Source organism: Chlamydomonas reinhardtii, chromosome 17 (assembly GCF_000002595.2).
Source record: "Chlamydomonas reinhardtii strain CC-503 cw92 mt+ chromosome 17, whole genome shotgun sequence".
In the NCBI taxonomy this organism is placed as follows: Eukaryota; Viridiplantae; Chlorophyta; class Chlorophyceae; order Chlamydomonadales; family Chlamydomonadaceae; genus Chlamydomonas; species Chlamydomonas reinhardtii.
Genome location: NC_057020.1, coordinates 2,373,347 through 2,386,907, shown reverse-complemented (window position 1 = coordinate 2,386,907; position 13,561 = coordinate 2,373,347). Strand labels below are relative to the sequence as shown.

General features: G+C 62.1%; 5 protein-coding genes across 5 annotated transcripts; 1 reads left to right on the top strand and 4 right to left on the bottom strand.

Moving 5' to 3' along the window:
* Nucleotides 1-65: 65 nt before the first annotated feature.
* Nucleotides 66-1,562, bottom strand: CHLRE_17g715176v5 (uncharacterized protein). The gene has a single exon (XM_043072142.1). It carries the CDS (start codon nucleotides 1,346-1,348, stop codon nucleotides 998-1,000), a length of 351 nt encoding a protein of 116 aa, XP_042914601.1. The 5' UTR covers nucleotides 1,349-1,562; the 3' UTR covers nucleotides 66-997.
* A 96-nt stretch (nucleotides 1,563-1,658) lies between these two features.
* On the bottom strand, nucleotides 1,659-4,772 carry CHLRE_17g715150v5 (uncharacterized protein). Its single transcript, XM_043072141.1, has 9 exons — nucleotides 4,512-4,772; nucleotides 4,360-4,428; nucleotides 4,096-4,166; nucleotides 3,819-3,975; nucleotides 3,566-3,705; nucleotides 3,321-3,402; nucleotides 2,971-3,111; nucleotides 2,601-2,714; nucleotides 1,659-2,433 (listed from the first exon to the last, which is right to left on the bottom strand). Exons 1-9 carry the CDS (start codon nucleotides 4,635-4,637, stop codon nucleotides 2,395-2,397), a joined length of 939 nt encoding a protein of 312 aa, XP_042914600.1. The 5' UTR covers nucleotides 4,638-4,772; the 3' UTR covers nucleotides 1,659-2,394.
* Nucleotides 4,773-4,841: 69 nt separating this feature from the next.
* Nucleotides 4,842-6,612, bottom strand: CHLRE_17g715100v5 (uncharacterized protein). The gene is made up of 3 exons (XM_001700393.2): nucleotides 6,320-6,612; nucleotides 5,945-6,181; nucleotides 4,842-5,380 (listed from the first exon to the last, which is right to left on the bottom strand). Exons 1-3 carry the CDS (start codon nucleotides 6,497-6,499, stop codon nucleotides 5,252-5,254), a joined length of 546 nt encoding a protein of 181 aa, XP_001700445.1. The 5' UTR covers nucleotides 6,500-6,612; the 3' UTR covers nucleotides 4,842-5,251.
* Nucleotides 6,613-6,712: 100 nt separating this feature from the next.
* Nucleotides 6,713-9,102, top strand: CHLRE_17g715050v5 (uncharacterized protein). Its single transcript, XM_001700342.2, has one exon. The coding sequence runs from the start codon at nucleotides 7,128-7,130 to the stop codon at nucleotides 8,406-8,408; it is 1,281 nt and encodes a 426-aa protein (XP_001700394.1). The 5' UTR covers nucleotides 6,713-7,127; the 3' UTR covers nucleotides 8,409-9,102.
* Nucleotides 9,103-9,251: 149 nt separating this feature from the next.
* CHLRE_17g715000v5 (uncharacterized protein) lies at nucleotides 9,252-13,223 on the bottom strand. The gene is made up of 10 exons (XM_001700394.2): nucleotides 13,042-13,223; nucleotides 12,906-12,966; nucleotides 12,597-12,704; nucleotides 12,171-12,261; nucleotides 11,980-12,036; nucleotides 11,628-11,731; nucleotides 10,976-11,085; nucleotides 10,516-10,681; nucleotides 10,217-10,309; nucleotides 9,252-9,993 (listed from the first exon to the last, which is right to left on the bottom strand). The coding sequence occupies exons 1-10, from the start codon at nucleotides 13,086-13,088 to the stop codon at nucleotides 9,829-9,831; spliced, it is 1,002 nt and encodes a 333-aa protein (XP_001700446.2). The 5' UTR covers nucleotides 13,089-13,223; the 3' UTR covers nucleotides 9,252-9,828.
* Nucleotides 13,224-13,561: the final 338 nt, after the last annotated feature.

The following is a 13,561-nucleotide window of genomic DNA, read 5'->3' as shown; positions in this document are numbered from 1 at the left end:
AGGACGCTGGGCGGGCGCTCGCCATTGTGTTTCGCACCGGGGGGGGGGGTAGAAAGCTCAGGTTTAAATGCGAAAAATTACAGAGCTTTAGCAGAGCATTATGCACGTACTTTTAGTTTCCTACGGGGGTGTCTGGTGAGGAAGTTCTGGGCCGCCAAAGTTGGGGGGTCCGTCGGGTTTCGGGAGCCCATCCTGCCGGATTTCGGGAAGCGCCCCACAAGCAGAACTAGGGGCCAAACGCAGCAGTACGAGGCTCATATGTGCACGTTATGAGACTTATGACGTAATAAGCACAAACAAAGGGTGGGAGGGCTAAGTTGCGCGTCCGGGCGTGGACATGTCGGGACATGTCTCCACATTCAACACATGCGCACTGACACAGCTGGGCTCTGAAGCGCCGGTGCGCATGAGTTCACGTCTAACAAGGCTGCCGATGCACATTGTCCATTCGTTACGCGGCAGAGAGTTGAGCGCGGGGTGGTCTGGGTCTGACTGGTGCAGCCCGGGTGCAGCAATCTGCCGAGTTTCGCAAACCTCCACTCCCTTATGTCCCCCGCCCAGAACCGTTGCAATTTTGTGCGCGGGCACGCACGACTTCGCATCCTTCGCTGTGCTTGTGCACGGTGCAAAGTTATCTCCTTTCAAGTACCTTACTTCAAATATGCTTTTGAAATGTGAAGCGTTATCCCGTTCAGTAGCTTTCAGTTCAGCTGCGCCATACTCGTCCTACCTGCTGCCGCCCAGCTACGTGCCTGGCGTTTCGGACCAGGGCACCACCTCCGTACCAGGTGTTCAAGGTCACGCATCCCGCAACCACAAGATGATGGCGGGCCCGAGCGCCAAAGCCTTACGCATGGGGAACAGCGCTTACTTCCGTTGCCGATTGCACCAACCAAGCTGCCCAAGGGAGTCCGCACGGCAAGCCCGGACCAAGCCGTATGAGTGTATGACCTCCTGGCCAAGCACACGGCATCGATACACAACACATAGGAGCCGTCTATACCGCACCACCTGCGTGCGGCCCATCATTCACATCGCGGCCAGCGAGTGGATAGTGCTTGCCGATATACTCATCGGCCAGCTCCTGAACGAAGGGCGCCCGGGAGGCATCCAGGGCCTCCGACATCGGGTCCTCCGCGTCAATCGGTTCAGCGGCTGCTGGCGGCGGCTGGGTGCCGCGCGGGTTGGCGCCCGAAGGCCCAGGCCTAGCGTTGGCTCCGGCCGTCGTGGCGGCACCACGGCGGCACCGGCCGCGGCCGCCGCGGCGACTGAGGCACCCTCTGCGCCCGCCGTCTGCTGCTGCTCCTGCGCGCTGGTGTGTGCCCGCGCCGCCGTCGTCCATCTCCATGGTGGCGGCGGCCGCCGGCGTCTCCGGCGCAGGGCTGTTGCTGTTGCCGTGCGAGTTGTTGCCGATGGCGGGGGCAGTCGCCGGAGCGCTGCCGTCGTCCTCCGAAAATCAGCCAGCCAGCCCTCTCCACCAAGCGGTGTGCAAGGCGTTCGGGGCCCACCTCGCGGATGTGGCCCACAAGGCCACAAGGGAGTGCACTTGGTGCTGCAGGTAATCGATACGCTCATTGCGCTGCTGAACAGTGAACAGTGCGCTTCAAGCCTTCAACAACACCCCTGAGTGGCGCGACCTCCCCCTGAAGCAGGCGGTTAAGTCCCTCGTGTTACACCTCAGCCCGCCCTCCAGCCACTGCCGCCCCGATTCGTTACAGCCGGTGCCTGACTCAACACAGAGGACGTCTTAGTCGATCACGGCCCCAATCGCACACGCACCCATGAACTCATGCACACTCTTTACCCCTCACCAACGGCATCACGCCCTATGTGCACGTCTGTGTCGCACAGCTTCCCAAGTCCTAACGGCCAGCCGCGCGCCATTCACGGCACGGCAAGCCAGGCACGGCAACATGGGTGTGTGGAGAGCATAAACGGGTGTTAACAAATACGGTATGGATGAAAACGGACGGATTCATTATTCCCGTTGCGATTCGGCGGTTGGTGCAACCGGCAACGGAAATAAGCGCAGCTCCCCGTGTTCATCCTTTACCTCATTCCATGCACTCCACCTTCACTTTCTGATCAACTCCCTGGCACACACAAGCAATGGAAAGAATGGCAGACATACGTATATATAACAGGGGGCCCTACCGCACCTCCCTCATGGCTCAAAAGGTGGAAACTCACGCCACTCCTTGCACCTCAGGCCGAGCGGGGAAAACCCTAAACCATAAGACCTGACAGCCCCAGGGCTAGAGCCGCTTATCACGGAGCTACATCAACGATTTCTCTCTAATAGCGTGTTGCCAACGAAGGCAATGCTTTAATACCCTCTTCGCTGCTCCTGTCATTGTACACGCCACGGGCAAGCACGTAGCAGCCACATGGCTACTACATGCTCTTGAGAGGCAAAAGTGTCGAATACGTTTTCTGCATAACAGCGCAAAAGCAACAACGTGCTATGTCAGGATCAGAATCGAGACAACAGGCGCTGCGCGCCAGGCTCCTGTTCGATGCACCACTCTGCTCACAATGCAGCAGCGCCAGGTTACTTGGCAGCGGCTTCACCACAATAATTTGTCCCTCTGGTCGCGTACCTGAAGCTCCGCGCGTAGGGACGCAATGGCGGTGTCCTTTTTGGCCACCACCTGCTGCAGCCGCTCCTCAATGTGCACAAGCTGCTGCGCGTGCTGCTCCCGCTTGGCCTCCAACTGGCCGAAAGCGAGGCAAGGGAAGGGGCAAAGCAAGGTGGGGCGGCGCAACAGCGTGCATGCCTCAAATGCCGCCAGGAAACACCAGGACACACCCACCGCACCGGCCTGTGTCAACTCTTCCAGTCTCATCATGCCATGCGTGCATCTGCACTGCTTTGCACCCCCGATATGGACACCAAACGGATGCAAGCCAAGCGGCTCAAGAGTAGCGAGGCAGGACCTTGCTGCGTCCCGGCAACACCGAACCGCACACCTGCTCGGCGTGCGCCTGCTCCATCGCGCGCTTCGCCTCCTCCCACGCCGCGGCCGCTGAGGCTTGCTGCATATTGAGGCGCATGATGGCCTCCCTGGCCTGCTGCACCTCCGCCTCCCGCTCCTGCAGCTGCCCATTCGCCTGCACGCGTGGCGCGCAGCACCTTCTGGTGACACGTGATGTGTGCCATGGCGCTGTGTCTGCCACCGCGCGCGCTTGCTAGCAGCCAGTTTTTGCATCAGCAGCATACAGCTACACCCAGCTCTGTGACTTCCGTGCACAGGCGGAGATTGTGACTGGCCCCGCCAGGCCCGGTGCCCCGAACGAGACTGTGGCTACCGAGCCCTCACCTCATCCAGCTGGCGTGTGAGGCGGCCCCGCGTCAACTCCAGGTCCCGGTAGGCCGCCTTCACATCATCGTACTTGCGCTGCCTGCATATCCGGGCATCTTAGTTAAAGACGCTGATAGTACCACATTTAGGTTCGCGTAGGAGCACGGCATGGGAATCCAGCATGCATCCTGTGCGCACGTGCTGTGTATGTCACAAGACACGCAGCAGCGCCGAGTGACGTGCATCTGCAGCGCGCCACTCACCACTGCTCCACCGCCTCGTGCGCCTGGACGGCTTGCACGCGCGCGTTGTGCTGCACCGCCTCGATCTCGCCGCGGCACCACTCGTCGATGTCCTGCAGGCTGGCCTCGTGCTCCTCGCGTTGGGCCGCCAGCGCCGCCTCCTGCGCATGGCCGGCCGGTGGCATGCTCAGTTTGCGAAGTGCAACGGTGTTGGGATAAGGTGTGGAGGCGTAGGGCATGGGTGTGTAGGGAGGAACACACGGCGTCAGCTGACCTTATCCTGGCCCAGCCTCTCAATCTGGGCCTCCAGCTCCTTGATGCGGATGGAGGCGGTGGTCTCGGCGGCCGAGAGCTTCGCCGCCCAGCCCTCGTCAACACCTGCCACGGCTGCCGTTAGCCGCTCCACCTCATCCCGCAGCTTTTGCTGCTCCCTGCGACAGAGGTAAGGAAACGCGCTATCCAACTGCGACACCATGCTGGGGGCTTTCGACCTCGGAGCTGCAGGCACCCTGGTTCCCAGAGACACCCATGGTTGGCACCCGGGCCGCTACCTTTCTGTTTGTTTCCGGTACTTGCTAGACCTCTCCGTGTTCTTCCGCGATTCCTCTCGGAGCTGTTGCACCTGCGCTCGAAGGGCGGGGTGGGGGAGGAGACGAGGCCGGCAGACGTATGGAGCGAACGGCAGCGCGAGGAAGGTGGCGTGAAGCTTTCCCGGACTGACTGTTTCAAACTTGCACGTCATTTAAATAACAAAGTTTGGCCTGCGGCTTGAGCCCGTGACACCTTGTAAGCAGCCGCGAGCAAACTGGACGCACCTCGGCATTCAGCGCCGCATTAACTGCCTCAACTTGTTGGCAGCGACTTGCCAAGGTAGATATGTCAGCCTACAGTACATGCAAGCCGATAAGGACGACGGAAAACAGCAAAACCACCTTGCGGCCCCAGCTGCGACGCAAAGACAGCTTACTCCGCGGTGCGTCTGCTGTTCCTGTATGGCCGTGCGGTGCTCTCCTTTCAAAGCATGAACCTTTTTACGCAGAGCTAGATAGTCGGAAGCCTCCCCGTCGTCGGGGTAATGAACCGGCAGAGACATCGAAGGCTTCTGCCTGTGCCTAAGTCTACATGTTAGATTTTTATGTGTTTCAAGAAAAGGGCGTAACTACAAACCGGCCGCTTTGAGTCTGCCGCATCCATGCCCCGTCACGGTGTACGTGTCGTGTGCCAAGTGGGTTAGAGGGGGGGGGGGGCAATCCCAAATTCCCAATGGGGAAATCCCAGGCTGGCAGATGGGCGGCCGTATCCATTGTAAGGTTTCATAACTGCTCAGAGCATAGCTTTCACTCAACGCACAGAGAATCATAGCCGGCCATCGCATTGCTGCCACCTTTCCTGCCGCTGCAACGCCTGCAAGACCGCCGCCGCAATTAGCCCGAGGCTCGACACAAGGGCAACATCCAGGAAGTTCGCCAGGGCATTCCCAGCTTTTGCAATGCCGTTGCGTTGCCCTACCACCCTACGTCACAATAGTCCTTGTACATCGCAACCGCGCGTGTCCGTCCATGGCGTCATATTCTCCCAGCTTGACGCTGGTGTTCAAGCAGCTAGTAGCGACCCCAAACGCCAGTGCATATCGCATCCGTTTATATGTCAACTGGAACTCCTTACAACTCCGGGCACGTTTCTGACGCGCCACATGTGCCTCGCAGCTTACTGCTGGCCTGCAGCTCCCGGCGTGGGGTCCTCACCCTCTTCAGAGTCTGACTCTGAATCTGAGTTCATGACGGGGGGCTTCGCGCGCTCCGCTTCGAGCGCCCGCTCCGACACCTCTTTCAACACCTGAGGCAAAACAGGATTGGCAGGTATTTGTCCAGGCTTGTAGGGGCGGAAGTATCCTTCAGTGTTGCAACAGCAGTTAGCGCGCTGAAATGGGCTTCAGAGCAATCAACGCGCCGCCATCATGCCGAGTGCCGACCAAGGTAGCTAGGTCCACCCGAGAGGTTGCTGTGGCCACAGCGATACACCACCACTGTGCTACCGTACACCTCCAACCGTGGCCCTGGAAGGTGCTGGCCACATGATCGCCCAGTTTGGTGACTCCCGTACAGCGCGCGTTGTTGTCACCGTCACATGTTCCAGTCTCTTGAGTAAAGGTGTCACAACCGTCCACACGTGCCCCATGAATACGGTACTCACTGCAACCCAACGCCCCTGCAGTCCCCTCCCCCATCCATCTTACCGATGCCCTTCGCCCTGCACCATCCGATCACCTCCTATCCACCGACATCTGCTCAGCTCCTTAACCCCAGCCGCCACCACCTCATCAGGCCATCCATTCCGAAACGCCCTAGCCCACCATGGCTCCCACGCACTGACCCCGACCCCATTCGCTCCGACACGCACCTGCGCGATGAACAGCTCCTCCTCCGGCAGCGGCCGGGAGTGCCGCGTGCGGTAGCGGTCCTCCAGCTTCACCAGGCGTTGCCGCATCTCGTCCACCTTCACGTGCAGCTCCACCGCACGCCGCGTAGCCAGCTCCTGCGCCAGGTCCCGTCGCGTGCACAGCAGCCGCGCACCCTCTTCCGCGGCCGCCGCAGCCTCCTCCTCGTCCACGTCATCACCAGAAAGGCTGCTCAGCACCTGCGGGATGAGGGGGATTTCATTCTCATTGGTTGTGGGCCTGTTGAGGGTTGTGCCCCCCGCCTGCAGTGGGCACTGCCACGGCGCGGGCCAGGCCTCGCCGCTAGCGCTCAGCGCCTTCCCCACCCAACGACTCACATGGAATGGCAAGAGGTGCTCAATGGCATCCTGGAGCGTGGTGAAGGGCTTCCCGACGTTGGTTGTGCAAATGCGCTTGCAGTCCTCCGCTAATAGCTCTAGGGTTCGCTTCTGGCTCTTTGCCTCGCTTTCATTTAGAGGTTTTCTGCCGGTGCCCGCTTGTTGGGGTTTCGCAGCCATCGCTGCAATATCAAACGACGTGCCCGAGTCACGAGAGAGGCCCTATACTAGCTCATTGCAATTATATCTACGCATTGACACCAAGGAATTTTGGAAGCTGCAAAGTTGGTAGCTGGTTGCGGAAAGTTTGGGCGTTCAGCCCATGCAGATGAGTTCCGCGTTTCGCCCAGCGTGGCAAGTAGCTCCAGCTTAACTTGCACGCTTGCAAAACCATACATTGATATGTGCGGACGGCTTGACAAGGCTTTGAGTTTGGGGGTCGCTACCTCTTCCTGCTCATGAGTAGGCCCCTAATTACAACTTAAAATCATTGTAACAAGAAGCAAAGGTCCTTCTCAGATTGACCTGAACGTTTAGGGCGAGTCGGGTCAAGACTTTCTGCATCGAACAAGCCGGGCCTGAATAATACCAGGCACGGCGATAGCGATAGTTGTAACTCTTGACTAGTTGGCCTATTGTGACAAGCTGCGAAACCCTCAGCCGCGACCCTGGCGGGGAAGCAGCGCTGCTGCACGCTCAGAGCCGTGTCGACGACACGGCCGCGGCGTGACTTGCTATTCGGGGCTGCAATGGACACACCAATGGACCCCGCCTCCTTGACACAGCCATAGCAGTAGAGGCCCACTCCATGGCCACGCACCTCCCGCCAATCAGCGCGGAGGCAGCCCCGCCGCGCCCTGGTGGCAGCCACTCCACCAGTCGTGGTGTTTACGCTCACCCAATCGCCGGCCCAGTCGCCAGCCGCAGCCCCGGCCTCAGGCCCGACCCCAGCCCCGGCCCCAGCCCCGGCCCTGGCCCTTCTCTCGCCAACCCGCCGACTGTGCCGGGCGGCGGTGTCAGCCGCCAGCGCTACAAGGTCCTGGTGATCGGCGCGCCAGGATGCGGCAAGACCAGCCTCGTGCGGCGCATGGCGGAGGGCGAGGCCTTCCGCTTCTCCGCCACCCTGGCGCGGCAGCGCGGCCTGGACTTCTACGCCTGCCAGCTGGCGCTTCGCGACGACGTCAGCGTCACGCTGCAGCTGTGGGACGTCAGCGACTGCCCCACGGGACGGCCCAACGACGACTCGGGGCCGCTGCGCGCCTACCTCTTCAACGCCCAGGCCGTACTGCTGGTGTACGACGCGGGGGACGCAGCCTCACTGGAGGGGCTGCGGCACGCGCTGGATGCGGTGGAGGCGGCGCTGTCGGCGACAGCCGACGGCGCGGCGGGCGGCGGCGGCTCGCGGCCGTACCTGGCGTTGGTGGCGAACAAGTGCGACGTGTCGCCGGCGCCGGCGGAGTTTGGGGCGTCGGAGGCGCTGGCTCGCGAGCTGGCAGCGCGGCACGGCTGCACGCGCTTCGCGGTATCGGCGGCGAGCGGGCAGGGCGTGCTGGAGGCGGCGGTGCAGCTGTCGTGCGACCTGGCCGGCGTGCCGCTTGCGGCGACCGACTACAAGCAGCGCTTTGCGGGCGGGCTGTCCGGAGGCGGGGGCAGCTTTGGCGGCATGGACGGGCTGCCGCAAGCGGCGGAGCCGTGGGCACCGGCGTCTGCAGCTGGCCTGGCACTGGACCAGTTAGCAGCAAGCGGCGCGGGTCTGGCGCCAGGCGTTGGCGGTGGCGGGGTCGCAGTGTCGTTTCCGTACCAGCACCAGCCTTGGCGGCCGGTCAGCAGCCGCGCCAGCGGTAGCTTCGGCGGCAGTCGCAGCGGCACACCCAGTCCCACGGCGATGCTGATAAGCAAGACGGGGCCAATGGGGCAAAAGGTCGCGGTCCGGTCAACGTCGCCGCTGGCTGGTAACATGATCGGGGCAGGGGCAGGGGCAGGGGCTGCACCCGCTGGCAGGTCTCCGCAGCACCCATCGGAAGGGAGTAGAAAGCGCTCTATGTGGCGGACGCTGTGCTGCTGCTGTTCCTCGGGCGCGTCCGAGTGACCCTTGATAGAGCACGTCAAGGAGTTTTCGTGACCCCAAGGACGGGGTATCTTGCATTTCAGTGGTAATTTAGCGGTTGGGCGGCGGCGTTTCTTATTGTTTGCTCCTTGCACGTTTCACGCGCGCAAGGCTGCAAGACGAACATAATGCGTATTCATCCTATACTTCGTGTCAGAAATCACTTGGTGGTGTGTAGTACACGGTGCTTGTGTGCACACTACAGCGTTCCGCCCGCACCTTGGCTGTATTTGGGCTGCTTGACTCGCCTGGAAGATGGCGCCAATGTGGCTGTGTATTTCCATGCGTGACATGCCCGCGTGATTGGAGGAACCAATGCGTGCTTACAACGGGAATGAATGTCGATGAGCCGGGCACGCCGGCCTGAACTGAACAGCACACCTGCCGACGGGCAGCAGGTGAATGGATTCCCTAAGTGCAATGGATGTAGTCTGCACAGGTGTATGTGTTCACCCCCGTATGTGTGTACCATTTTGTCCGTCATGTAGTCATACCACGATGAAGCTCAAGGTGTGGCATGCTTGGGCACGAGGCGCGTGACTGAGACGTGCGTTTGCGCCCGGCAGGATGGTGGCTGGGCCGTGGCACGCGGCGATGGCGGTAGAGCCGCAGATGCCCCCGGTCGGCTGGACTGAAACAATCCGCTGGCGAGGGTGGGCTGTAATATAAGCAGGAGAAGCGCCCTTCGCATTTCTCTTGGTACTCGGGGATGATGGAATGGGAACGCTCAGAATCCCCGCGGCTACATGGTACATACTGGTAGCAGCAAAAGTGGTCACGCCAGTGGCTTTACGCATCTAGGTGCCACCTCAAGAGTCAGGTGTCCACGTCAGGCTGTTACAGACTTATAGTGGGGATCCCAACCCGGCCCAACCGCCTGACAATGTGTGTCAGGCAGCTGCCAGCAAAGCGTGCTTCCTTCTGCCACAGCCCACCCTCAGCTCTGCGGTCTCGTCCACTGCACGTCCCGACTGCCCCTGAAACGGTACGATCCGTACCCACGCAGCTGCCGGCTGCCCCAGCCCACAGAGCCGCGCGCCGTGTCACTCCATCCACACACACACACACACACACACACACACACACACACACACACACACACACACACACACACACACACACCCCGAATGGTTGCCCGTGGGGTTCCAGGCTTATCGCGGGTGAGTATGACTACCTGGGTCACGACAGTCACGCGACGCTCGGTAAAATGGAGGGTATCGGTAAGTAACTCCGTCGCGTCATTGGGCGGGCTTTCGTTTCGTTTTTTAACACACACACACACGCACACACACTGCCGCACAAGAGCTCCGCAACCCGCAGGTGCCACTCCGCTCACCGCACACCACCCACCCCCTTCCACACATGCCCTTCACCACACTCCCACTCCGCCGCGTGGCCCCGCTCATGCCGAGCTGGTGTTGGAGGACAGGGGCGCGGACACCTCCTCCACCGCCTCCGCCTGCTCCTCTTCCTCCTCCTCCTCGCGCTCAGAGCGCTGCGCGTCTAGGTATGCGTCCACCTCACCCTGGCTGAAGTTGTAGGTCTGCTGGCACAGGTCGCACGTCACCTGCAAGCAGCGGGGGCGCAAGGCAGGAACAAGGCAGGGCATTCAGGATGGGTCATGCGCGGCGGGCCGAGCCAATGGAAGGTGAGCCCCTGAACGCCGACCGCTGATGCTGCCGCCCGCCGCTGCCAGCCCCTTTCCACTGCCCTTTTATCACAACTTGCCAGCCAGCCACAAAACCAGCGCCCCGCCCATCTAGTCACGACGCGCCAATTCCAAACCTCACCTCCAGCTTGCCCTCCTGCGCGATGATGTCCGCCACCTCCTTCTTGCCCAGAGACGCCACCGCCCGGATCATGCGCTTCTTCAACGTCTCCTCCTGCAGTGGGCCGGCAGCCGTGGCGGTTTGTTGGCGGTGGTTGTGACGAGCATGCACGCAATGCCGATTCTGGCATAGTGGTGGACTACCGGAGTACCGGTATTGTTCTCGTTTGCATCCAGCGGCACGCGATCGCATCCCCCGCCCCCCGCCCCCCGCCCCGCGCCCCCCGCCCCGCGCCCCGCCTCTAAGCGGCCGCAACGCACCTCGCACGGCCCGTACTTGGGCACCACGCGCTCGGCCCCCGGCATGACGCCCAGGCCCTGCAGGATGCGCTCGGTGACGGCCTCGGGCGACATGCCCTCGTTCAGCATGGCGGTGATGGACGGCATGGTGGTCAGGTTCTGCTCCAGCTGCACCAGCGTCTCCTCGCTACACGGGGGCGGGGTGAGAGTGAGAGGCGGGGTGAGAGGCGGGGCGGGGTGAGAGTGAGGGGCGGGGTGTGAGGGTGAGAGGAGGGAGGCGGGGCGTTGGGTTCGCTGCGGTTGTGTGGCGTGCAGGTGACGGGCGCCCGCCGCGTTCTGCTGCCCGCTGCCGTCCCACAAGCCGCTGATGGGTGGTGGAGTATCCTGTGCTTGCCATTGCCAACGTCCCCCACTCCCGCAGCCCCCCACCTCGCTTTCTCACGGGATGGTGAAAACACCCTTGCCCGGCCCCCACCCCTACCTGCAGAAGGGCAGGATCTGCACCAGCCAGCCGCCCGCGCTCTTGACGTTGCAGTCCCGGTCCAGAGCCACACCCAGACCCAGTGCCGAGTTGGTCTGCTCGCTGTCCACCTGGGGGAGGGGGCGACGGAGGTTGCCGGCCCGGCAAGGCGGATTGAGTAAATGCCACCGACCATGGGAGGCTGACACGGGGGGCTCAGGTGCGTGCAGGTGTGTGTGTGTGTGTGTGCTGGGTGATGTATGATCACGGCGCCAAGGGAGCTCGATGGACACGCGCATACTGCTAGCACAGCCCGGCTATGTACTGACTTTGCTGTGGTCTGACTGACTTAGCAGCCCTGCCAAGTGCAAACCTCCCTGTTCCCCTGCGCCCTGCCCCGTACCCGTGATCCTCGTTCCCCCTAAAACTCCCTGGATGAATCCAGTTAACACTACCCTTCCTTCATCTGCAGTCTTCAGTGCATCCTGTACCACTGTTCCAACCATCTTTGCAACCCCACCCCACCCCCGAATATTGTCGCGTGCCACTCCGTTGTCAAGCATCGGCCACACTCTCCTCCTCGCTCGATTGCATTGGGTTTGGTTTAGTTTGGGCTGGTATCTACAACCCCCCCCCCCCCCACACACACACACACAAGCAAGCCCGCTCTCACCAGGTAGTTGGCGAGGTCCTCCGCCACCTCGCCGCTCACGATGGGCACCATGCCTGTGTACGGCTGCGGCTCCAGCGGGTGGCTACGAACCACCGCCAACACACCTGCGCCACAAGACCAGGCGCCCCGTGCACATGGTGACACAGCGCACGGCATGGTTGGTGTTTGCAGCCTTGCGCATCCCCAGCACCCGCACAGAAGCTCGTGTTGATGCCCGACAGCGGAAGGCTGGGCATGTCATGCCGGCGCTGCGCGGCTGCCACCCTCCTGCAACGCCGGATCCCTCGACCAGTCCTGCCAGCACCTGCTGCGCCTGCGCCTGCCTGCCTTCGTCTTTCCGTCTATGTCTCACCTTGCCCCACAGCGCCGCCCACATTCAGCTTGCCGTCAGGGCGCAGAGGAGGGTCCGCTGCGGCGGTGGTGACGGTGTATACGGGGGCGGGACATGGGCGGGCGTGAGTTGTTAGCACTGGGGTCATGTACAGCAATCAAAGTGCGTCCCTGCGCGGAATCAGGTGACTCCACCCCTCCCACCACGCCCACCTGCGGGGTTGTTGATTTTCCCCTTGACGTTGCCGCGCGTGTCAGCGATGGCCAGAATGGAGCCCGCGGGCCCGTTGCCTTGGAACGTGATCTGCAGCAGGGCAGGCGGGGGCGCCCAGCCGCTCAGTGTTGTGAGCGGCGCTGCCAGGGTTGGTCGGCCCCAGTCCCCAGTCCTGTGGCGGCAGCCCGCCGCCCAAGTCCAAGCTGGGAGCATCATTGCGCTCCAGGAGCCACATGCGGCCCACGGTGTGACCCTTAACGCCTGAGTACTACTGTCCTGCGGTCCTGCGGTCTTGCAGTCATGACCCAACGGCAGCCCGCCCCGCACCCACACGCCGCCCCCCCCCCCGACGCACCCCACCCCTTGTGCAGCGGTGGTCTGAAGGGGGCCCCAGCGAACGGCACGGCACCTGTGCCACCACCTACCTGCACCTGCTCATCCTCCTTCCTGAACGACCCCATCAGCAGCGCGCCCAGCAGCGTGCGGCCCATGGCGGCGGTGGCGGTGGGCGCCAGCTTGTGGCGGCGCTTGGCCTGTGCGCGTGTGGGCGTTTACATGGGATGGCCGGATGGGAAGGGGGGCCAAGTGAGGCAGTGGCTGCATGCCTAGCGGCTTGCGGGTGGGTGGACCCAAGCCCCAGGTGGTAGTTTGGCGTCTTGTGACCTAGGCGTGGCCAGGACGAATGTCGCTGTGGCGCCAGTCACCCGACCGGGCAAGGGACACATGGTACATACCTCAGCAACGAGCTGGGTCCCATCCACCACCAGCACGCTGACCTCAGCGCCTTCGGACAGACTGGCGGAGGGCAGGCGGAAGAACAGGCGGCACATAAAACCAAAAGTAGCGATGTCCACAAACCCGGCAACTCACCTGCGCAGAAGGTAATCCTCGCGACCAGCGGCAGCAACAACGACCATTCGGCAGGACCGCGCTGGCCGCCTGTAAGCACCGGCGCGGCGAGTGGCCGATGCAGTTTGGGCTCTAGAGTTCAGCAGCATTTCTCTTGGTGTATCGGTGTTATGATATGTATAGTAGGTGCAGTGTAAATGTGCTTAATACCAAGGGTTAAGACGCGTGACCCAAAGTTCTCGTGCAAGAACCACACGCCCGCGGCTGGTGCCCGCCCCTCGTCGAACCACCCACCACTCCGATCCGCCCCCCCCCCTGCCGCCTGCCTTCGCTTACTCCCACAGTCACCATACGCAGTAGTAATATCAGGAGTCAATCCTTCACAGCCTCCCCAGTTAATCCTTCACAGCCTCCACTCAGCCTCCCCTGCTGCGGAGGCTGAGCCGCACAGGGGCGCGGTGCGTCGGTACTCGGTACCTCTCTGTATGTGCACCCACTGTGATGAGTGGCCGATTGTATGGCTGGGGCCCATGCGGTTTCT